The sequence below is a fragment of the Archocentrus centrarchus genome, chromosome 18 (assembly GCF_007364275.1).
Source record: "Archocentrus centrarchus isolate MPI-CPG fArcCen1 chromosome 18, fArcCen1, whole genome shotgun sequence".
NCBI classification, from domain to species: Eukaryota; Metazoa; Chordata; class Actinopteri; order Cichliformes; family Cichlidae; genus Archocentrus; species Archocentrus centrarchus.
Genome location: NC_044363.1, coordinates 4,195,672 through 4,221,343, shown reverse-complemented (window position 1 = coordinate 4,221,343; position 25,672 = coordinate 4,195,672). Strand labels below are relative to the sequence as shown.

Below are 25,672 nucleotides of genomic sequence, written 5' to 3'. Positions count from 1 at the left end.
AGGACGGCACACACAACATGACTCGTGAGCCAATGAGCACGGCCTGGATAATCCTCCTTCCTGACTCTATTAATGACCATAAACATAAACAAGAATTCAACACCATTATGCTCATCTGAGGGGAAAGTTAATAGACTGTCCAGCCAATCATGCATCAGGAACAGCACTTGTGTTTCCAAGTAGCTTTTCTTTACTTTTGGTTGGTTTGTGTGGACTGAGCCCAACCCTGCTCATAGATAGAGTCGCAATTTTTCCAACCCAAAACAATTTTATTTTTTAAAGCACATCAAAAAGTCCAAAAAACACAAAAAGTACTGCATGACAGAAACTACTTGGTCTAAGTATCATGATTCAGGTTCTGCAGTTTGTTTCTCCTGTTCAGGGAGTTTGTGGTGTTTCTGTCAGTGATGTTTGAAGGCAGCAGGAAAATGTTTCTCATCACTTCTTTAGTTATTTATTATCAGGGACCTTTGTTTGTTTGAAGCTGGAAACAGGAAATATGATTCTCTGTAACTCTGCAGCCAACATGAGGTCACATTCATTTATCAGCACACTTAAAATAAAAGCATTTAATCAAATTAATTTTTATCTATATCAGACAAATTAATTCTGAAAGTACAGTGAACCCTCGTTATAACGCACTTCACCTGTCGCGGCCTCGCTGTTTCACAGATTTTTTTAGTGCAGTTTTTTATGCTTTTTTTTTTTTTTTTGACAGTGTATGAATGCGCATCGTGTTCTGCGTCCTGATTGGCTGTCAATCAATCTCCTCCGTCCCTCGTCTCTGTCCAGCACAGAATGTGTTCGACTTGAAAACAGGTTTTGATCTTTGGTTTCCTTCTATAGTACTGTATAATAATTGTAAAAAATAAAGCTGACTACTTCGCGGATTTCGCCTATCACGGGTTATTTTTGGAACGTAACCCCTGCGATAAACGAGGGTTCACTGTATCAGGATCAATTCTGAATTCAGTCACCACAGACTACATTTGGTAAGAACAGAGAACTAAGTTTGAAGCACAAATTTATAACAGGATAAAGTATTTTTATTAGAGCACAGTGAAATCTGTAGATCAAAGACTTGAATCAGTGTTTCAGGTAAAGATGAAATAAATAAAGAAAAGTTGAATAAAGTCATTTGTAAATGCTGCCAGGTTTGAATCCTTTTATGATCTGTGTAGATAATTTAGACAATTAATATTGATTCATCAAACATTCAAACCTCACTCTGAATCACCTGGATTCAAGATTCATGTGTGAACTATTGAGTAGCTCATTTTTTTTTTCAGTGAGTAAAAGTAAAACAATAAAGATAAATGTGAACAAGTAAACTTCATGTTAGGAAGAGACTTTTTATGAGTATAAGTATCAGATAACAGGTAAAAATCTCAAACAGCTCAAAGATTCAAATTTTTGTTCCATTTTCAAAGTTCAAACCTCAAAAACATTAAGTTTACTTTCATATATGATCAAGAAAATCAACAATCTTCACATTTCAGAAACTGGAAGCAGCTTTAAATATGACTAAAATAATTATAAAACAATTAATTATCTAATCATTGACTAACTGATGAATCACTGCAGCTCCAATGGATTCTTTGCATTTGACAACCCACTACAGCAACTACAGAATAAAACCACTAACCAGACTGATTCAAGACTGAAAACATGCTGAATATGAAGAGTAGTATAATTGAAACTCACATGATTATCAGCCATAAGAACAGATCCAGATTTATATTGATGTAAGGTATATAAATGTAAGTACAGTTTGAATCAGTGCAATATTATTTTCAGACATCAATGGACCACTGAACTTCTCAGCTTCTAAAATGTAAAGCCTCATTTAGAAACTACACAAGTACATATAATGGTCAGGATCAACATGAACCTATCTTCTCTGTCTAGCTGACTTTAATCAACTCTGCAGTGGTTTCATCTCCCCAAAGATAAAGTCCAGCATAGAGCGGCTGAGTGAATGTGGTCTGGACTCTGTGGAGGAGAGTCATGGTTTCAGAGACGCTGTAGAAAGACAGAATACCTGCTCTGTGATCCAGGTACACTCCTACTCTGGAGGACCGAGGACCTGAGAGGTCAGTGTGGACTTTGTTGTGCCGAAATGTATAACTGTTTGTGTCACAACGTAATGCCCAAGATTTATCGTTGTTTCCAAAAAAACATCCATTTGAGAGCCCTGCTCTGCTGATATTCTTGTATGCGACTGCTACATTAACTCCTCTCCCTCTCCACTCCACCTCCCAGTAACAACGTTCAGTCAGACTCTCTCTACTCAGGACCTGAGAATATACCGTAAATCTGTCTGGATGAGCAGAATAAAACTGTTGTTGTTCCATAAATGTTGCTTTTCTGTTCCCCTCAGATAATAACAGATATCTGTGTGCTGTGTTTGGATCCAGTGTGATTTCATGTGAATATTTAAAGAATCTAGCTCTGGTCTTTGGCTCTGATGGTGACAGTAAAACATCCTCTTCAGTGACTCTCAGTGAGATGTTTGTCCATTCCTCTCTCAGGATGTCCTGTAGTTTATCTCTGGTCTCTGACACAGCTGCTGTCACATCCTCAAAGTACCTCAGAGGACCAATATTGATGTTGGATGAGTGTGTAGACTCACTGAGTGCTGACAGTGAGGGGTAGTTGTGTAGAAACTGGTTGTGATCCTCTGTGTGTGAGAGCTGCTCCAGCTCGGCGTCTTTCCTCTTCAGCTCAGCGATCTCCTGCTCCAGCTTCTCCTGAAGCTCTTTGACTCGACTCACTTCAGTTTCCTGCTGGGATCTGACCTGCTGCTTCACATCAGAGCTTCTTTTCTGGATCAGACGGATCAGCTCAGTCAACATCTTCTCACTGTCCTCCACTGCTTTATCAGCGGAGCCATTGATGGCCTCCACCTCCTGTTGAAGCAGCTTCACATCTTTCTCTCGGTCCTGGATTCTCTGCTGGATGTTTAGTCGTCTCACCTCGAGCTCCTTCTGCTTCTCAGTCCTTTCTGCTGCAGCTGGGACTGTTTCATGGCCTTGATGTTCATCCATTGTGCAGAGATAACAGATACTCTGCTGATCAGTACGACAGAAAATCTTCATCACCTCATCATGACGAGAGCAGATGTTCTCCTGGAGCTTCTTGGAGGGGGCCACCAGCTTGTGTTTCTTTAATGGAGCTGCATCATAGTGAGGTTGGAGGTGTTTCTCACAGTAAGAGGCCAGACAGACCAGACAGGACATGATGGCTTTCAGCTTCCTCCCAGTGCAGACATCACAGGCCACATCTTCAGGTCCAGCATAGCAGTGATCAGCTGGAGCAGCTTGGAGTCCAGTCTTCTTCAGCTCCTCCACTAAAACAGCTAACATGGTGTTTTTCTCCAGGACAGGCCTCGGTGTGAAAGTCTTCCTGCACTGAGGGCAGCTGTGGATTCCCTTTTTCTCCTCCTCTTCATCCCAGAATCTTTTAATACAGTTCATGCAGTAGCTGTGTCCACAGCTCGTAGCCACCGGATCCTTCAGTAGATCCAAACAGATGGAACAAGTGAAGGTTTCTCGATCCAGCTGAACTCCTTTCTGGGCCATTTCTCCTCTCAGTGTCAGTGACTGTGTGAGTTTCACTTCCTTATAACTGAAACTAGTCTGAGCTCTGATCTCAGCAGCATGTGTTTCTGCAGTGAATGGAGCCTGTCAGCTCTTACACAGCACCACATGTTGGTTACACCCATCTTCAAACTACAGATCTGAAGGGGAGGGAACGAGGAAACATGGACAGAGAGGAGGTGCTGTGTTTAAGAGCAGGAAGAAGAGGGAGGAGTTATCAGGCTGTGCTTCATTCCAGGAAGAGGAGCTCTCTGAGAGCGATACTGTGTGTTTAACCCTTTTTATTCACTGATCACCTGAACTTCTCAGCTTGTTAACCCTTTCTTCTTTGTAAATAAACTTCACTTTAGAAATGTCAGAGTTCTCAAAGTTAACAAACAGTCCTTCAGTTTTAGTCAAAGCAGGAGGATAATGATCCTAAACATAGAGATAAAGCAGCCACTGACATGATGCTCATGTTGCATTTAAGTTCATGTTAGCTTCAATGTTTCGCTCCCTCACACACCATCAAAGGTGAGAGGGTGCAGCAGGTGTGTGAGGCAGTAAATTGGAGGTGGGTATTATCAAAGTACAAACACTTTGTTACTGTACTTAAATAGAATTATCAGGTATTTGTACTTTACTCGAATATTTATTTTTCTCATGACGCTTTACTTTTACTCTCTACATATTTTAACATATATTTTTTGGACTATAAGCTGCACTTAAAATCCTTAAATTTTCTCAAAAATCTGCAGTGCTCCTTATGATCGGTGCGCCTTATGTATGAATGCTTGTTTTGCTTACTGACCTTGAACCATTTTCATGTGGTACACTGTGCTCAGAAATCTGTTAAATATTTTAATGTGACTTTGGTAAAGGACGCTTAACAAATACTGACAAAGCGTACGACGTGGGGGGAGGGGGTAACACTCAGTGTACACTTTTCATGTAGTTTTCTGACCGCCGATGGCTGCGGCATCCACACCACTGCACCATTGTGAGGTGAAGGAAATGAGTTCCATGAAGTTCATGGTATATGTGTCCTCTTACCTTATGTACATTTACTTGCCTGAGAAATTTGCCTTAGACTGTAAACTAAACATAACTGAACAATGACACAGAAGCACATAATGTTTTAGGACAAAAGGTTTCTGCTATGTCACCATTGTAACAGAAGCAAGGACTCTCGAGTGGAGTGGTCAGCGAGACTAAACATGATAAAGGAACACTTGGGGGGAGAAGCAGCTGTGGAATCCTTTCTCTCTGTCTTGCACATTTCTTGTTTTGTATATGATGTAACCAAGATTGATAAGCTGTCACCATATGAAACTGTAACTTGAACTTCATGCCATCCCACACGGGGATGAGATGCAGTCCTGACCCGGATTAATCTGTAAAACTGTTTGAAATGGCTTAATTCAATTTAATAATTGGACTCCTTATTCAACACGTTTTCAGTCCTTACTCGTCAGTGTTGCTGTGTCCCAGAAATCAACCACGGCCTCCCCGCCTCCTCCAGCTGAGCTTAATCCTGCTCTAATTCCACTGCTAAGCTTGAAAAAAAAAACAAACCTATATTAAAATTAAAATAAGTAAAACTATCATTTACTGCCAAAAAAATTAATTACCACAATATAACATAATTGATTCTCGGCTGTTTAAAGAGAAACTTTTTGAGCGAAAAGTTCTTAAATTCAAAGCCAACAAACAGGAAGTTTCAGAATCAGAATAGACCCAGTGGCTAAAGGTGTCATTTCCTCACATACTGCATATCATTTAATTTTTACTCAAGAATGCTTAAATGTATTTCACAGCAGATTATAAGGGGGGTAACAACTGTAGCTTCAATCCTTTGAATAGTGAGTAACTTTGTGTAGCTTACACATCAGTTTAAGGTATTATTAAGTAGCTTATCCTTCCTGTCTTACACTGTAATCCCACTATAATTTTAGGCCCATGCATTATATTACTGAGTCATATGAACTCTATAAGTATTAAGAAAAACAATTAAAGACACTTTGCATTTTCAAAATTAAAAGACAAACAGTTGAAATTAGCTATAGCTGATGCCAGTCTTTTGGGTTTAATCTGAGAGGCAAACAGAAAGGTGGAGAAATTCCACTGGACATGAGTGGGGTGACTGAACTTTGGAGTACGTCCATGTTACTGACTGAGGGAATTTTCCTGCATCATTACTGTTTGAATTCAGATTCTTTGTTCTGTTCACTGAGCATTTTATTTTAACCTTTTTCATATTTTACACACACATATATATATATATATATATATATATATATATATATATATATATATATATATATATATATATATATATATATATATATATATATTTCAATTCTACATTGTTTAAGCTACATTATCATGTGCATATTTAATGATTTTGCTGCAGTAACAAAAATTACTTCACTTTGGGGTTAAATAAAGTATTTTTCATTCTTGCCTCATTGTTTATTCTCTGAATGTTTTCAAAGAGGAAGAAGCATTAGCCGTTTATAATATTAACAGTTTAAATTAAAAAAAATTCAGTCAAGAGGAAACAAATGAAATATGTTTCCAGGAAACACTTTACTAGATATTACAAGGAGCATCATACAGTGATTTTTCAAGCTCTAGACTCTACTATGACCTGGATGACTGAGAACCTACACAGACACATCATATAGTGATATTAATGCATAGGTAGTGAATGGATCTTAGTGTCTCTTACTGTTAAGTAACCCTAATATATTTGTTCTTAAATTACAGCTTAAGGGGTTCATTTCTAAAGAAATGAAGCATCACTTAATATATTTGTTAACACACATACAATAAAGTGAATCATTTACAGACAACAATATTTATGAGCTAAACAAATGCTAGAGAAAGTTTTACACAAGACTCCAATTAATTCTGAGCAGAAACTCATCGACTCACTCTAGTGTAGTCTGTGTGCCAAAGACACACACTGTGGTACTTATGTGGTTCTTTAAAAGTCTCTCTGGAGCTTAAAAAATTGAACTGCTGAAGACCAACAGGTAAATATTCAGGAGAGTCTGCTCACGTCCTCCATGCAGGCTGTTCTTATCTTCATTCCTCAGACCTGTCTTCCTCCAAGTGTCCACCAGGTGTCCTCAGAGTTCCCTTCCCTCCATCCATCCATCCATCCATCCATCCATTCGCTTCCGCTTATCCTGGTCAGGGTCGCGGGGGGGGCTGGAGCCTATCATAGCTGTCATAGGGCGAGAGGCAGGGTACACCCTGAACAGGTCGCCAGCCTGTCACAGGGCCAACACAGAGAGACGAACAACCTTTCACACTCACATTCACACCTATGGGCAATTTAGAATAGCCAATTAACCTAACCCCAGTAAGTGCATGTCTTTGGAATGTGGGAGGAAACCGGAGTACCCGGAGGAAACCCACGCAAGCACGGGGAGAACATGCAAACTCCACACAGAGAGAGGGAGAGGCCTGGGCCAAGGTGGAATCGAACCCAGGCCTTCCAGATGGTATTCTATCTGTGAGGCAACAGCGCTAACCACTGCGCCACCGTGCTGCCCTCCCTTCCCTCCATCCACTTCTTATTCCTCACCTCATGTATTTCTCTGCTTCATACTTTGAATCCTTGTTTCTTCAAGCCTGTGTTTGGATCCCAGTCTGTGAGTCTTTGTTCCCTCTGCTGTCTGCATTTGGTGCTCTGTGTATGTGTTACTCTGCTAACATCAGCTGTGACACTTAAAGCTTCACCATGAGTCCTAATTCATAATGTGGACTCTGAAGAGCATGAACGCACAACTCTGACACCTAATCTGTGTAAATGTACAAATCTATCAAACATGTTTAAGCACACAGCCACAGAGAGCTTTGAAATGCAATCAGCAGTTCAGTGGTTAAACAGTCCCAACAATAAACATTTACAATATCAGATATTATTAGATATCATTGATTGATTGATTGATTGATCGATTGAATTAACAAGAACCAACTAAGGTGACCAAAGCACTTCACAGTAAAAGTTACATCACAGAGGAAATACACAAGAACAACAATAAAAAGGAAAATAATAAAATTTGTAATTCCACTACATCAGTGCTTCTCTATTATTTTCTGTTATGCCCCCCCCCCGACTATAAATAGTCGCGGCAGAACCCGCTCTATGCTGTGAGTAGGCAAAAAAAAAAAAAAGTGCACCATAGAGCTGTTACTGTTACTTACTGTGCACACTCTGACAATGAGAGCGCCACTGCCACCTACTGTTGTGGATGTGCAATTACAATTTATTCTAGTATGGCAGCAAAAGCATGTCCCCCGGGGTCAGACGTGCCGCCCCCTGGTAGCGCACCACGCCCTCCCTAGGGGGCGCGCCCCACTATTTGAGAAGCATTGTACTACATGGTATTAAAAGCCTGTCTAAAAAGAAGTCTTAAGCTTACACTTAAAGATTCTCTGGTTAGAAGTTAATCGAAGATCTAAAGGGAGGTTGTTCCTGAGTCGGGGTGCTGCCACTGAAAAGGCCCGGTCACACCGGTGCTTTAACCTAGTTCTTGAAACATCTAATAAAAGGTAACTGGATGACCTCAGAGATCTCCCATGTACAGGAAGTCTTTAAAATTCAGATAAATATGGTGGGGCTAGTCCATTTAAAGCTTTAAAAACAAACATTATGATTTTAAACTCAATTCTAAATTGAACAGGAAGCCAGTGCAAAGAGAATAGAACAGAGGAAATGTGCTCAGATCTCGAGGTGTTGGTTAAAAGAAGTGGGCAGCTGCATTCTGGGAAGCTGAAGTCGTCTAAGGGAAGACTGATGGACACCAATATAAAGACCATTACAATAATCAAGTCTAGAACTGACAAATGCATGAATGGCCTTCTCTAAGTCAATGCAGTTTACAAAAGATTTAACTTTAGTCATCAAATGCAGATGATAAAAGCTAGATTTGACTACACAGTTGATCTTGATAAAAAAAAAAAATCAACTGAACTCCTGGTCAAAGATTAGCCTGAGATTTCTAACTGTTTTATTTAACTTAAAAGGCATAGTTACACTAATCACTCTGTGTCCAACTGTAAACAACTACAGTATATACTGCATTACATAAAAGTACTGCAATAACAGTTTGCTTATGTTTTAGGTGGAATGTTGTCTTTGTGTTTTAAATTATGTATCAGTGCTTTGCATCCACCTAATCCTGTCTCATGTCAATCCTACAGCTCCAAACTAGGATGAGCCTCCATCAGTTCAGCTGATGTTTATAAAACTGCTCAAGCAGAATATCCCAACCTGCTCCAGCTGTGATTGGAGACGATAATAATCAGCAGAGGACGGGACTCATCGGCCTTTTGCATCCCTCACAGTGCTCATGAGGAGAGTGTTTCTGAAGCAGAGGGTCAACACATGAAAAATGGATGTTTATTGAAAATCAAGTATGATATAAAATGTGTCAAGTTACTGAATGATGACCAAAAATCAGAGCTGTGCTAACAGTGTTTCAGCAACTGAGTCCAGGAAGAGAGAGAGAGATAATACACACATACGTGTGTGTGTGTGTGTGTGTGTGTGTGTGTGTTTGTGTGTGTGTGTGTATGTAACTCACATTAGGAAGCTGACAAAAGCTTTAAGAAGTCTCATTTAAAGTTGATTTCTATAAATATATATGTGTAATATATGTGATCTATATGTAATAATCACAATCACTGATTAAAGTCTTCAGTCTGCAGGTTGTTCTGAGTTGTCCACATGTATGCAGGTAGTCTGACTCCAGACACTGTTCTTCCAAAATCTTTGTACATTTTAGAGAAGAAGATATCAAATACCTGCAATACATTTTTCTTAAGAAAGAAATTTTTAAAATAATGAAACATGTACATTCATTCATTCATTCATTCATTTATTCATTTATATAGCGCTTAACACAACCGACAAGGTGACCAAAGCACTTTACAAATATACAATAAAATAAATCAATTACATTAAATATAAATAATATTACATCACAGAAGACAAAAATAAGATCGTTCCATTACATGGTATTAAAAGCCTGTTTAAACAAATAAGTCTTGAGTTTAGATTTAAAAAATTTCAAATCAGAAATAAGTCGGAAATCTAAAGGAAGGCTGTTCCACAGTCGGGGTGCGGCCACTGAAAAGGCCCGATCACCCCAGTGCTTTAACCTGGTTCTTGGGACATCTAGTAAAAGACGATTAGAAGACCTCAAAGATCTCTCGTATACAGCAAAACTTAAAAGATCTGATAAGTACGGTGGGGCCAATCCATTCAATACTTTAAAAACAAACAATAAGATTTTAAAATGAATTCTATAATGAACAGGAAGCCAATGGAGATTGAACAAAATAGGCGTAATATGATCACGTCTAGGGGTGTTAGTTAAGAGATGAGCAGCAGCATTTTGGATGAGTTGAAGTCGACTCAGAGAAGACTGACGAACACCAATATAAAGGCTGTTGCAATAGTCAAGTCTGGAACTAATAAGAGCGTGAATTGCCCTCTCTAAATCAGTGCGATCTACAAAAGATTTGACTTTAGTCAGTAGACGCAAGTAATAAAAACTAGTTTGGACTACAGAGTTAATCTGTTTGTCAAAATTGAATTTCTGATCAAACAAGACTCCAAGATTTTTAAGTGTAGTGTTTAACTTAAAGGGCAGAACACTGGTGTCTATGGCAGCGGCATCACCAAATAAAATACACTCAGTTTTTTGATGATTTAAAACCAAAAAGTTATCACTTCCATTTTTTAACAGCAGTTATACAATCAATAAAAGATAAGATCGGATTAGCCATATGTGGTTTAAGAGCCATATAAAGTTGTTAATCATCCACATAACAGTGAAAAGACACATTATGCGCTGATATGACTTCCCCCAATGGCAGCATATATATGGAAAATAAAAGAGGACCAAGGATAGAACCCTGAGGAACTCCACATAAAAGAGGTGCATAAGAAGAGGATACATTATTAATCATAACAGAAAATGTTCTGTCTTTCAAATAAGAAGTGAACCACTTCAGGGCGGAACCACGAATACCGACGAAGTGCTCCAGTCGAGACAGAAGAATGGAATGATCCACTGTATCAAAAGCTGCTGTAAGATCCAGCAGAACTAAAATAACCAGGTGTCTATTATCAACAGACATAGCAATATCATTATGAATCTTCAACAAATCAGTCTCAGTACTGTGCCTAGATCTAAAACCTGATTGAAATTTTTCAACAATATCATTTGATTCTAAGAAGACCTGTAGTTGCTGAGAGACAATTTTCTCTAAGATTTTTGAAAGATAGGATAAATGAGAAATTGGTCTAAAATTAGATAAAACTGAAGAATCTAAATAAGGCTTTTTAAGAAGGGGCCTCACAATAGCATGTTTAAAGATCCTTGGCACAGTCCCTGAGCTAAGACAAGAGTTGATAAAAGTCACAAGTACAGGACCAACAGTATCAAACACTTCCTTCAATAACTTAAAAGGAAGGCAGTCAAGAGGACAATTTGTAGGCCTCATTTGAAAAATAAATTTCTTTAAAAAAGAGCAGGACACTGGCTCAAACTGCTCAAAGACAGCCAAAGCAGGACTAACAGCTAAATTATAGCTATCAGGCATAACAGAAGAGTGTCTCACAGAAGCCACCTTTTCAGTGAAATGTGAGAGGAAGTTATTGCACACTGAGACTGATGCCTCAAGTGAAACTGAGGTTGGAGGATTAAGAACAGAGTCAATTGTATGAAATAATACCCTAGATGAATGATTACTAGTGGAAATAAGATCAGACAGGAATTGACACTTTGCTTCCTTAATGGACCTCTGATACTGAGCAAAACCGTCTCTAAGAATTTCCAGTGATACTTGTGATTTGTCTTTCCTCCATTTGCGTTCAGCTTTACGGTATTGTCTCCTGAGTGCGTGAGTATTATCATTTAGCCAAGGTTCAGCTCTGTGTCTAACAGGTTTAAAAGTACAGGGAGCAACAGAGTCCAAAATCGTGTTACATGTATCATAAAAAGATTCAATAAAGCTGTTAGGACAGAATGAAATACTTGGTATATCCAAGATAGGTAGCTGAGAGCATGAAAGCAGTAGCAAACTGCCCAGCTGTAGAAGGAGACAGAAAACGACGATAACACTCTGCCATCAAAGGTCGTTCTCTCAGGAGAGGGACATCAAGAATAAAAATAACAGGGAAATGGTCTGAGATAGCAGTCTCAGATATTTCACAATGAGAAATGGACAACCCACGAGAAATAACAAGGTCCAGGGTGTGTCCAAGATAATGTGTAGGTCCATTAACTAACTGAGTTAAATTGAAAGAAGTCAGAAGACTTAAAAATTCAGATGCCAAACAATCGGAGGGACATGTACACAGGACTCCTGCTATCAGTGAAGCCTTGCTGGTCACTGATCAGTCACCTCTTTTTCCATTGCTTTACAGCGCATCCTTCAACAACGGCGCTCTCTGCAGGCAGACAGGCCATCCTCGGACTGCCTGCACACACTTACCCGTTCATATGAATGGGTGAGTGTGTGCAAGCTTTACACTGGTACTGTATATATAACCAAAAAAAAATCTTTGCACATGTGCTTTAACACACACATGAACTTGAATGATATCCCAGTCTTAATGCATAGGGCTCCATATGATGGCGATCCACCCTTTGGAGCTTCGACTCTTCTGGGAAGGCTTTCCACAAGGTTTAGGAGCATGCTTATGGGGATTTTTTTACCTTTCTTCCAGGAGCACATTTGTGGAGACTCTTATACTCTAATAAATCTGCAACAGTTGAAATTATAGCTACTGTATCTGATCACAGCCAGTTTTACTGCTGTGTCCACAGGTACACCATAAACTATCAACAAACACAGAGAGGAATGCTCACTGACCAGCAAAGCCTCACCTTCACTGATAAGAGGAAACCTGTGTACATTTTGTAACCTGTGTGTATGTTCTGTATTATGAAAGTGAAACCAAACACAGCCTTACTGTACTGTATGTCACAGTCGCCTTGTTGAAGAGAATAAACAGCTACCAACTGAGAGAAAAGAAGACAGCAAAAGTTTGAATTTGATCTTTTAATCTGTTGATCTTTTATAAACCGCCTTCAGGCTTCTGTTTGTTGTGATTTGGTGCTATAGAAATAAAACTGAAGTGAACTGAAGTGAACTGTGGCCATGGAAGTGAACACTGTCTAATTTTAGGAGGTAGCACACAGACACCGAGCACACAGTGCAAACATCAGTCTTCATTCTAATTTTGTTTGCATTGAGATGTCAATAAAAATGTTGTTATGTCAGGATCTGGTGCTCCACAGCAAACAGCTGACAGCAGCCTCCTCAGGAACCATTATGACAGACGAGGACTCCTCAGCCATCGAGGCCTCTGCTGTTTGCTTAGGATGATCACCTGTGGGAACAAACTGTTGTTCACTGTTAGTGTGAGTACGAATGAAAGGAAATACTTCTGTCACATTGCTCTATGCTGAGAATTTAATTGCCCTAAATTTGTCATGAACTTGAAGCTGAGATATAAAGAAACAATATCTGAACATCTGTTTAATGACAACACTTTTACATGATGATGACGCCTCATTTTGTTAAAACACCTTTTTTTTCTATCATTTGCTGAGGGACCAAAACAGGAGGAGTCAGGGAAACAGGATGCACAAGCTGGGAAACTAAAAAGGAGATTGGTTTTAGTCTTACTGTCAGGTCAGATGCAGGTCTTTCTGGCCTCACTGGGTCGGTCTGTGATGCTGGGCTCACGGTCAGGTCCAGCATTGAGCTGCAGGTTTTCTTACTGAACAACTTATTGAGTGAGTTACAGTCAAATGTTGTGGACATAAAAACTGTTGACACAAAGTTCTTGTTGTAAATATGGAGTCCTCACTGTGTGTTTGTGAAGTCAACTTTCCACTAGTATTGATAATGTTTGTGCTGTCTGTGTTCACATCAAACTTATGAGAAATTAAAGTTAAAAATTTACAGTTACACACAAATTCTACCTGATGGACGTTTCAGGCTGAACTTTTTGTCCTTAGACTTAAAATAAATAATGAAGTCATTTTAAAGGTGAGTTTACAGGCTGCAGTTTCCCTGCTGTTAACAGGGGAAAGAAAACTTTAACCCTCATTGTTATTACTGTTTTTACAGAGCGTTGGAGTTATAAATAATATAAATATGAATCTCTATGTTCAAACATATTTTGGTTGCAGATTCTTCAAACAGCTCCTGGATCCATGAACACTTCATCAGACTGTGTGGATCTAAAACAAAGTGACTGCAGGAGCCTCTGACAGTCAGATAAATGTGCAGCAGTTAAAGGTCCAGGCTGTGTCTGTCAGCTGATCTGAACCAGCTTCACTGCCCAGCTGTTGACCCGTGACACAAAACAAAAGTGAAAGAAGAATGAACCACAAACAAACAAAGAGAAGGATTATCACCAACCACCAAAGCCTCCTCCTCACTGACAGGAGTGCTGTGTACATTTCATGCTGTTATAACTGAGGCCAAACACTTCAGTCAGAGTGGAGACACTGAAGAGACTAAAGAAGAAGAGACAACAGGAGTATGTATTTGATCTTTTTAGTATGATTTTCTGTATTTGTAGTTCATTCTTCCCTCTTAGTGTGCAATATTTATTTTATTTTATTTTATTTTATTTATCTTTGGTCCCTTCAAAATGTCTGTGAGTGTAGGTAGTACAGTAACAGGTCTAGGCTGTAATGTTCGTGTTTAAACACAGACTGTAAAGCAGGGTGTGACTGTGATTAACGGTGAACAGTTTGTGCGCTTTGTGTGCGTCACAAGTCTTGACATATTGAACAATGAGCTGCAGCTTCTTCTTCACCTCAAACAGTCAGACTGCTGTTTGTTCTTCCAGCTGATCAGTAAATTAATCATGAAGAGGGCAGCTCGCTGTTCACTCTCCTGCAGACAAGAAGACTCTAAAACCTCCTGTATGTTTACTTTTTGGTGCATTTAATTGTTTCAAAATATATGTACCGATGACGTAGGCTGATCATGATCAGTTTGGAAGAAAATGATTTTTTTCAATAGAGAAAGTGAATCTGAGCATGTCTTAAAAAAGCACAACAAATGTAATTTTGGTAAAAATTTTAAGAAGGAAACTTTGAACAAAGCTGAACTTTCAAAGCCATTTAATTTAAAGGTGAGCAGCGCCCTCTGTTGGCCAATGTTCAGCTTTGTTATCTGTTAATCTGATGAAAATATACAGCATTTTATTTTATTTTATTTATTTTTACAGGTCACTGTCTCATTGTAATGCACCCAGTAAGGTCAGCAGGAACACCTCCTCACATGTTCGCCCGCCTTCCCAGAGAGGAGCTCATGATTCACAGAAACAGCCGTCAGAGACGCAGCTCCAACACGAGGAGAGGTAGAAAACAGCTTAAAAACAGGAAAACATGTTTGCTGGGTAATACAAAACAAAACACTGCACTCTGATGTCCAGAGAAGCTTTTAAATCTTGTATCTCAAAGTATGTGCAGAATAATGATCATTATATCCTGGCTACACAGAAACTGGATCTGCTGGTTTTTAAGCAAATGAAAAAGTTCATGTGAGACAAAATGTGAAATATTTCAGTTCTGATATTTTTATCCTGTTCTTTACAAAGATATTAAAAGTGTTTCCTCTAATCAAACTTTATTGTCACAGGGAGAAGATGATTCAGCTCCTTCTGTTTTTCAGCACGATGTCCTCCGTCTGTGAGTTTCCACATTTAAAGAAATCTGTGAACAAATGTTTTGTTGTAAAAATGTAAAATAAAACACACACAGTAAAGAGGTGGTGTCTTCTCTACAGGGATGTTTGTTGTTAAAAAGGCTCCGACTGTCTATCAGGCAGAGGAGGATGGCAACATCACCATCAGATGGGACAGTCGGATCCAAACTGACTTGTCTCGCGCCAACGTGATGTGTGTTTCCCGCTCAGACGTCACTAAGACTCTGTATAAAATGATCAGAGGAGTCGAGGACTCAGAGTCTCAGCATGAGCAGTTTGCAGGACGGGTTCAGATTGACGGAGACGCTCTGTGAGGAGGACCAATCAGACTTCATCTGTCCAGAGTCACAGCTGAAGACTCTGGAAACTACAGCTGTGATCTGACTGCTGACTACGATGACAGTCTGAAGAGATGGCGACTCGAGACCTCTGGTAAACTGACTCCTGCAGCACTTTAGGACTGGACTGTAACTATGATGTAACTGAACTGACACTAATTCAGATTTTCACCCTCAGAACATTTTGCTTTGGATGTGAGTCGAACCTCTGATGGAGACAGCAGTGATGTGTCACTCCAACCCCCCAGCTGGAGACCACCAACAGGTACAGGAAGTCAGGAAACTTTAGCTCCACACCTGTGTTACCTTCCAGACAATATTTGCCTCAAAGGTTTAGTGTCAGAGTTTTACAGTAAATTGTGGCTTTATTTAATTTAAAGGTCTTAACTCTGTAACAGCTGTGATAGACGACACGCTGACAGGAAGGATGTTAACAAGCCTGTAATGAACACTGTGTGACATCTCACAGCTGTGAGCTCAGGAAATAAATGTTGTAAAGATAAAAATGTAAAATAACATGATGTACTTCATCAAAATATTAATTTTGGTGCAGGAAATTTCATATTCATAAAGAACATGGTGAGGAACCATGGTCACATTTTCAGCACCTTATTAATAAATTCAAACAGTGCAGTGCCATTTTAATGTAAAACTATTACAGTTAAAACAATAACAATTTACTTTATTCAGTAAATAAATTAACACGTCACACAAACACTGACATTATAAAATGATATAAAGTGGGAGAATATTTTCATCTGGGCTCTGCAAAACAATATTCATATTCTGGGATGTTTCGTACTCTTTGTACACTTTGACTGTATTTATTTAAAGTGCAGAGTAAACAACATGGAGGATTTCAGGCTGCTAATGCTACAATAATATAGCCTAACAATATTCAGCCTCTTTCTCATGCCTGAATGGCTTAGCCTAATCATGTGATCATATTGTGCTGTGTGATTGGCTATCCCTACTTGACCATTTTTGACTGAAAGGAGAAAGTGGGGAGTCCCCACATCTAGCAGCTGACAGGTCACTGAACAGCTGACAGCAGCTGGATAGTGAGAAACTGGGGAATCCCAAATTTAAAGTAAAGACCCGTCTGTTTATAATAACATCAGTTCTAAGCTGCAGCCTTCTGATTGGCTGAGAATCTAACATGTTGTTCAGGGGTGACTCACAACCATGAATACAGACTATGACTCATCACTCAGCAATGTAAACCATAGCGATTGCTCAGCAATGTTGCTCAAATGTAAACAACATGTTTGCCTTATGATTATAGTGATGCTGTACAGAATACACTGATACCAGCAGATTATATTGTGTGGGTGCATTATACAGTAATATTCCTGTACACACATGTGTATAATGTGATGTGAATATCTTATAAGTATGCATTATGTCTAGCTTATTGTTATAGATTAAATAAACAGACATTATATAGTATGCACCCCTGTAAGAGTGCAGTATGTACTTTGTTTATCATGGAAAAGCTTTGTGTGTGTTCTAGGATGTAGTTACCAAAAAGTATTTGTAGAAATGTTAAAGATAATCACAGAATATTGATCTCTTACTGCAGGCTTTAAATAGTTTTGATTTAATGAGTATTGTTAACATTGAAGACATTTCTGTATCTATACTGTTAGATCCAACTTTAATGGATGAAACTGTGTTGTCTGTACTGTTTACAAAACTGTCTGTTTGTTTTCCAGGTCTAAAACTGGCAGAAGGACGGACACACCGGGAGGAAATTGGCTTGTATGTTCTGACTGCATTTTTATTTGCTGCAAATGCAGGAACTATAGTACTCTCAATAAAGTTTCTTTATGACGGCTTAAAAAGGTAAGTGTGCAAACTTTGATTGTCTCTAAATGTTTAACTGTTTTGTGTGCATTTGATTTTGTCTGACTGTCCTGTTGTGTGTTACAGATCAGCAACATACTGAAACGGGAGCGCTGTGACCCAGAAATCAACCAGCTGAGACTAATTCTGCTCTGATTCACTGCTGAGCTTGGAAAAGAAATTATATTAAAATGAAAATAACTAAAAATCTTTTAGTGCCAAAAAATTACACTTTACACTTTAATGTGTTTGAAGTAAGAAAAAAGCACCATAATATTTGCTAAAGCACTGATTCTTGGCTGCATGAAGAGAAACTTTTGGAGCAAAAAGCTTTTGAATTCAGAGCCAACAAACAGGATGTTTCAGAATCATCACAGACCCAATAGTAACACTGTAATTTACCACATACTGCATATCATTTAATTTTTCCTTAAGAATACTTAAATGTATTTAACAGCAGATCACGGGGGGGGTAACAACTGTAGCTTCAGTGCTTTAAATAACGACTAACTTTGGATAGCTTCCACATCAGTGTCAGCTATTATTAAGTAGCTTATCCTTCCTGCCTCACATTGTAACCACACTATGATTTAGGTGCATGTATTATATTATTGAACCATATGAACTGCGTAAGTATTAGAGTCACATTAAGAAAACAGATTAAAACAACTTTATGGGTTTTTTATTGATCATTTTGAGAATGCAGCTGAAATTAGCTGTAGCTGATCTCAGGCGTTGTTGAGTGGGTTTAATCTGAGAGGCGAAAAGAAAGATGGAGAAATTCCACAGGACATGAGTGGGTGAATAATGGACTAATAGGAACTTTGGAGTACGTCCATGTTACTGACTGAGGGAATTTTCCTGCATCATTACTGTTTGAATTCAGTTGGATTCTTTGTTCTGTTCACTGAGCCTTTTCATATTTAATTGTACTGTTCTGCTTTATGTAAGTATATCAATATATCCACATATATATATTTCAATTCTACATTGTTTAAGCTACATTATCATGTGCATATTTAATGATTTGGCTGCTGTAACAATAATTTCACAACTTTGGGGTTAAATATAGCTTAAAGTTCCTGTGCATATGTTAGCAGAGAAATATGAGCTTCTGTCAGGGATCAGTTACTACTTAAGTAAAATGATTATTTTCAGCCACAGATTCCCAATAAATATTCTGATTAGTGATTATGACTGGTCACAGGCAAGAAGAAAGGTGGAGAAATTCCACTGGACATGAGTGGCATGAATAACAGACTGATAGGAGCTGTGGAGTACGTCCATGTTACTGACTGAGGGAAATTTCCTGCATCATTTTTAATCTTGCCTTATTGTTTATTCTCTGAATGTTCTCAAAGAGGAATCAGTGTTAGCTGTTCATAATAATTACAGGTTAAATAAAACAAAATGCAGTCAAGAGGAAACAAATGAAATTTCCCAGGAAACACTTTACTGTATATTACAAGGAGCATCATATAGTGATAATCAATAGTGATTAATTCTGAGCTGAAAATCATCGACTCACTCCAGTGTACAGTCTGTGCGCCAAATACACATACTATGGTTCTCATGAGGTTCTTTAAAAGTCTCTCTGGATCTTCAAAAAGGTATCAACAACTGAAGACCAGCTTCATTCCTCACCAGACAGCAATATTCAGGAGAGCCTGCTCACGTCCTCCATGCAGGCTGTTCTCACCTTCATTTCCTCAGACCTGTCTTCCTCCAAGTGTCCACCAGGTGTCCTCAGAATTTACCTTCTGTGTTGTATAAATGCTTTGAGTGCGAAGAGTAGAAAAGCACTATATAAGAACTGGTCCATTTATCATAAGAAGCTCAAAATCTGTATTTCTGCTGTAGCGTTTTGTATCCTCTCTTTATTTCTAAAAACAGCTAACAGTATAACACAGACTGCCAGCAGAGCTGCTAACACTCCCATTAAAATGTAGAAACCGGTCATTCTCCCACTTTCTGCTGGTGGTTTTGTTGTTGGTCTCTGAGGTTGGAGTTGATCATCAGCTGCTGTAAAGGACATAAAATATTTATTCATGATCAGAATTAAACTAAGGACGGTCTGAATGTTTGACATGTCCAGCTCACCATGTTAGAGATACAGATTACAGTGTCAGATAATGATCTTAATGAATAGAATAAAACAGCTTTCAGCAGGTAAACGCCATCGAGGCTACTTCATAAACTGTATATAAAAGATGGAGGTAACCACCAAAACACGATCCATTATTCATTTGAAGTCTATCATCAAGCGTGTTTTTATCATCACCATCTTGTGACAAGTGAGAGGACGGCACACACAACATGACTCGTGAGCCAATGAGCACGGCCTGGATAATCCTCCTTCCTGACTCTATTAATGACCATAAACATAAACAAGAATTCAACACCATTATGCTCATCTGAGGGGAAAGTTAATAGACTGTCCAGCCAATCATGCATCAGGAACAGCACTTGTGTTTCCAAGTAGCTTTTCTTTACTTTTGGTTGGTTTGTGTGGACTGAGCCCAACCCTGCTCATAGATAGAGTCGCAATTTTTCCAACCCAAAACAATTTTATTTTTTAAAGCACATCAAAAAGTCCAAAAAACACAAAAAGTACTGCATGACAGAAACTACTTGGTCTAAGTATCATGATTCAGGTTCTGCAGTTTGTTTCTCCTGTTCAGGGAGTTTGTGGTGTTTCTGTCAGTGATGTTTGAAGGCAGCAGGAAAATGTTTCTCATCACTTCTTTAGTTATTTATTATCAGGGACCTTTGTTTGTTTGAAGCTGGAAACAGGAAATATGATTCTCTGTAACTCTGCAGCCAACATGAGGTCACATTCATTTATCAGCACACTTAAAATAAAAGCTTTTAATCAAATTAATTTTTATCTATATCAGACAAATTAATTCTGAAAATAACAGGATCAATTCTGAATTCAGTCACCACAGACTACATTTGGTAAGAACACAGAACTAAGTCTGAATCATAAATTTATAACAGGATAAAGTATTTTTATTAGAGCACAGTGAAATCTGTAGATCAAAGACTTGAATCAGTGTTTCAGGTAAAGATGAAATAAATAAAGAAAAGTTGAATAAAGTCATTTGTAAATGCTGCCAGGTTTGAATCCTTTTATGATCTGTGTAGATAATTTAGACAATTAATATTGATTCATCAAACATTCAAACCTCACACTGAATCACCTGGATTCAAGATTCATGTGTGAACTATTGAGTAGTTCACTTTTTTTTCAGTGAGTAAAAGTAAAACAATAAAGATAAATGTGAACAAGTGAACTTCATGTTAGGAAGAGACTTTTTATGAGTATAAGTATCAGATAACAGGTAAAAATCTCAAACAGCTCAAAGATTCAAATTTTTGTTCCATTTTCAAAGTTCAAACCTCAAAGACATTAAGTTTACTTTCATATGATCAAGAAAATCAACAATCTTCACATTTCAGAAACTGGAAGCAGTTTTAAATATGACTAAAATAATTATAAAACAATCAATTTTCTAATCATTGACTAACTGATGAATCACTGCAGCTCCAATGGATTCTTTGCATTTGACAACCCACTACAGCAACTACACAATAAAACCACTAACCAGACTGATTCAAGACTGAAAACATGCTGAATATGAAGAGTAGTATAATTGAAACTCACATGATTATCAGCCATAAGAACAGATCCAGATTTATATTGATGTAAGGTATATAAATGTAAGTACAGTTTGAATCAGTGCAATATTATTTTCAGACATCAATGGACCACTGAACTTCTCAGCTTCTAAAATGTAAAGCCTCATTTAGAAACTACACAAGTACATATAATGGTCAGGATCAACATGAACCTATCTTCTCTGTCTATCTGACTTTAATCAACTCTGCAGTGGTTCCATCATAAAGATAAAGTCCAGCATAGAGCGGCTGAGTGAATGTGGTCTGGACTCTGTGGAGGAGAGTCATGGTTTCAGAGACGCTGTAGAAAGACAGAATACCTGCTCTGTGATCCAGGTACACTCCTACTCTGGAGGACCGAGGACCTGAGAGGACAGTTCTAACCTTCTTGTACCGAAATATATAATTGTTTGCATCACAATTTAATGCCCAAGATTTATCATTCCATCCAAACCCACATTCATATGAGCTCCCTGCTCTGCTGATATTCTTGTATGTAACTGCTACATAAACTATTCCCCCTCTCCACTCCACCTCCCAGTAACAACGTCCAGTCAGACTCTCTCTACTCAGGACCTGACACCATCTAGTGAATCTGTCTGGATGATCAGAATAAGACTGTTGTTGTTTCATTCTTGTTACTTTTCTGTTCCCCTCAGATAATAACAGCTGTCTGTTTGCTGTGTTTGGATCCAGTGTGATTTTATGTGAATATTTTAAGAATCCAGCTCTGGTCTTTGGCTCTGGTGGTGACAGTAAAACATCCACTTCAGTGACTGTCAGTGAGATGTTTGTCCATTCCTCTCTCAGGATGTCCTGTAGTTTCTCTCTGGTCTCTGACACAGCTGCTGTCACATCCTCAAAGTACCTCAGAGTTCTAATATTGATGCTGGATGAGTGTGTAGACTCACTGAGTGCTGACAGTGAGGGGTAGTTGTGTAGAAACTGGTTGTGATCCTGTGTGTGTGAGAGCTGCTCCAGCTCGGCGTCTTTCCTCTTCAGCTCAGCGATCTCCTGCTCCAGCTTCTCCTGAAGCTCTTTGACTCGACTCACTTCAGTTTCCTGCTGGGATCTGACCTGCTGCTTCACATCAGAGCTTCTTTTCTGGATCAGACGGATCAGCTCAGTCAACATCTTCTCACTGTCCTCCACTGCTTTATCAGCAGAGCCATTGATGGCCTCCACCTCCTGTTGAAGCAGCTTCACATCTTTCTCTCGGTCCTGGATTCTCTGCTGGATGTTTAGTCGTCTCACCTCGAGCTCCTTCTGCTTCTCAGTCCTTTCTGTTGCAGCTGGGACTGTTTCATGGCCTTTATGTTCATCCATTGTGCAGAGATAACAGATACTCTGCTGATCAGTAAGACAGAAAATCTTCATCACCTCATCATGACGAGAGCAGATGTTCTCCTGGAGCTTCTTGGAGGGGGCCACCAGCTTGTGTTTCTTTAATGGAGCTGCATCATAGTGAGGTTGGAGGTGTTTCTCACAGTAAGAGGCTGGACAAGATAAACAGGACTTGATGGCTTTCAGCTTCCTCCCAGTGCAGACATCACAGGCCACATCTTCAGGTCCAGCATAGCAGAGATCAGCTGGAGCAGCTTGGAGTCCAGTCTTCTTCAGCTCCTCCACTAAAACAGCTAACATGGTGTTTTTCTCCAGGACAGGCCTCGGTGTGAAAGTCTTCCTGCACTGAGGGCAGCTGTGGATTCCCTTTTTCTCCTCCTCTTCATCCCAGAATCTTTTAATACAGTTCATGCAGTAGCTGTGTCCACAGCTCGTAGTCACCGGATCCTTCAGTAGATCCAAACAGATGGAACAAGTGAAGGTTTCTCGGTCCAGCTGAACTCCTTTCTGCGCCATTTCTCCTCTCAGTGTCAGTGACTGTGTGAGTTTCACTTCCTTATAACTGAAACTAGTCTGAGCTCTGATCTCAGCAGCATGTGTTTCTGTCAGCTATGACACGTCACCACATGTTGGTTACACCCATCTTCAAACTACAGATCTGAAGGGGAGGGAACGAGGAAACATGGACAGAGAGGAGGTGCTGTGTTTAAGAGCAGGAAGAAGAGGGAGGAGTTATCAGGCTGTGCTTCATTCCAAGAAGAGGAGCTCTCTGAGAGCGATACTGTGTGTTTAACCCTTTTTATTCACTGATCACCTGAACTTCTCAGCTTGTTAACCCTTTCTTCTTTATAAATAAACTTCACTTTAGAAATGTCAGAGTTCTCAAAGTTAACAAACTGTCCTTCAGTTTTAGTCAAAGCAGGAGGATAATGATCCTAAACATAGAGATAAAGCAGCCACTGACATGATGCTCATGTTGCATTTAAGTTCATGTTAGCTTCAATGTTTCGCTCCCTCACACACCATCAAAGGTGAGAGGGTGCAGCAGGTGTTTGAGGCAGTAAATTGGAGGTGGGTATTATCAAAGTACAAACACTTTGTTACTGTACTTAAATAAAATGATCAGGTATTTGTACTTTGCTTGAATATTTATTTTTCTCATGATGCTTTACTTTTACTCTCTACATATTTTAACATATATCTTTGCTTTCTCCTCTTTACATGTTCATATCAGGCTCGTTACATTAAGAAATTTGAGAGGTGTTATTATTGTTATTATTTCCTTCAAACATCAAACCAATTTGAACCTAAATGGAGGGAACAGTAACACATACATGACAGTCATATTGGTGTGTTCATCATCGATGCTTCATCACACATCAGGGGACAGATCTGAAAAACCAAACACCTCAAAAAAATTTTTTTTCTGTTATTGTGGTCGAGTTGATCACAACTTCTATAGTTATGTTGAGCAGGGATGTGTGCAGCACCTACAGTGGTGTGCAAAAGTATTGAGCCCCCCTGAGTCAGTACTTTGTGGAACCACCTTTTGCTGTAATTACAGCTGCAAGTCTTTTAGGGTATGTCTCCACCAGCTTTGCACATCTAGTGACTGAAATTTTTGCCCAGTCTTCTTTGCAAAACAGCTCAAGCTCATTCAGATTAGATGGAGAGTGTTTGTGAACAGCAGTTTTCAGATCTTGCCACAAATTCTCAATTGGGTTTAGGTCTGGACTTTGACTGGGCCATTCTAACTCATGAATATGTTTTGTTTTAAACCATTCCATTGTAGCCCTGGCTTTATGTTTAGGGTCGTTGTCCTGCTGGAAGGTGAACCTCCACCCCAGTCTCAAGTCTTTTGCAGACTCCAACAGGTTTTCTTCCAAGATTGTCCTGTATTTGGCTCCATCCATCTTCCCATCAACTCTGACCAACTTCCCTGTCCCTGCTGAAGAGAAGCAGCCACAGAGCATGATGCTGCCACCACCATGTTCCTGGATCAAGGACTTCTTAACCAACCGGCCCCAGACTGTGAGACTTGGCCCCCATCTCTCCTCCACCCACACACTGAGCACTGGCTCCCCACAGGGCTGTGTGCTTTTTGGTCTTTTGGTCGTTTTTACATTTTGAAAAAGGATGTTAAAAAACAACAAACAGATTTTTTTTTTCATTTCATACTCCAAGTCCATGTAATGTTAAACTAACTATGTATTTTTTCCTTTTAAATCAAAACATAAATTCGCAAAAAAATATGAAATAGAAAAACGCAGCATCAGAGAAACTTTCCCATCACCACCATAAAGTTTTCGGTAGATGGAGCAGTGCGTTGTTTATCGGCACAGCAAACGCTCGTCTCTTGGGCTTTTAACACCTCCACCTGCAGATATACACCAGAGAGTTCACTCAAGTCGTTGTACATGCAAAATCTCGTGATGCTCCTCAGGAAGAAGCCCCTTTCTTCTCCGTAACTGCGAAATAACCGCAGTGATTGCTGAAGCAGACAGACGCCTTCATGCCAAGTCTACAGTTTCCTCAGGATGTGGTTTTAAAGCCACTCCAGCGGACAGCTCTGAAAACCGTAAACTAACAACAGCAAGCGACTAATAAACACTTTGAATTTACGTGCCTTGAGTTGCCTTGACGACATGTTAAACTTCTTGTTTAAGAAAAATAAAAACACGGACCGTTTTCGGTTTCCTATTTTTTGCGAATTGATCTTTTGATTTCAAAGGGGGGAAAAAAAACCCAAAAGTAATTTGTTTGACATTATATGTATGGATTGGGAGTATGAAATCAATATTATAAAAAGATCAGTTTATGTTTGTTAGTTTTTAATATCCGTAGTCATAGCTATTTCATGTCGGTGAGTTTTCATCACCCTCTCCTGCAGCTGTCTGAAGCAGACACAGTTAACACAGGACCTGAAGATGCTACTGAAAGTGAATTTTTTGGTAGCAATAAAAAAACAAAAAGAAAACAGCAAATATCACTGCCTCTACACTCTCAGCATAACAGGCCTACATTTTAATTACTGGTGCTCTGCGCTGTATCAAGGATAAAACAAAATGAAGCACAAAACAGCTGAAGACAAAGAAATACAGCAAAGGTTGATAAATACACACTGCT

At 39.1% G+C, this 25,672-nt stretch overlaps 2 protein-coding genes and 1 long non-coding RNA gene across 3 annotated transcripts; 1 reads left to right on the top strand and 2 right to left on the bottom strand.

The window, feature by feature from the left end:
* Positions 1-1,338: 1,338 nt before the first annotated feature.
* On the bottom strand, positions 1,339-3,604 carry LOC115796778 (tripartite motif-containing protein 16-like). Its single transcript, XM_030753203.1, has one exon. It carries the CDS (start codon positions 3,579-3,581, stop codon positions 1,905-1,907), a length of 1,677 nt encoding a protein of 558 aa, XP_030609063.1. The 5' UTR covers positions 3,582-3,604; the 3' UTR covers positions 1,339-1,904.
* Positions 3,605-14,023: 10,419 nt separating this feature from the next.
* LOC115796789 (uncharacterized) lies at positions 14,024-18,135 on the top strand. The gene is made up of 7 exons (XR_004021341.1): positions 14,024-14,160; positions 14,860-14,991; positions 15,273-15,322; positions 15,420-15,770; positions 15,855-15,941; positions 17,392-17,521; positions 17,609-18,135. It is a non-coding gene; the product is annotated as an uncharacterized LOC115796789 (long non-coding RNA).
* Positions 18,136-20,824: 2,689 nt separating this feature from the next.
* LOC115796779 (tripartite motif-containing protein 16-like) lies at positions 20,825-23,134 on the bottom strand. Its single transcript, XM_030753204.1, has one exon. The coding sequence runs from the start codon at positions 23,060-23,062 to the stop codon at positions 21,389-21,391; it is 1,674 nt and encodes a 557-aa protein (XP_030609064.1). The 5' UTR covers positions 23,063-23,134; the 3' UTR covers positions 20,825-21,388.
* Positions 23,135-25,672: the final 2,538 nt, after the last annotated feature.

Excerpts from the sequence above, each read along its gene's own strand:
- LOC115796778 (XM_030753203.1), bottom strand. The coding sequence starts at position 3,581 with ATGGCCCAGAAAGGAGTTCAGCTGGATCGAGAAACCTTCACTTGTTCC.
- LOC115796779 (XM_030753204.1), bottom strand. The coding sequence starts at position 23,062 with ATGGCGCAGAAAGGAGTTCAGCTGGACCGAGAAACCTTCACTTGTTCC.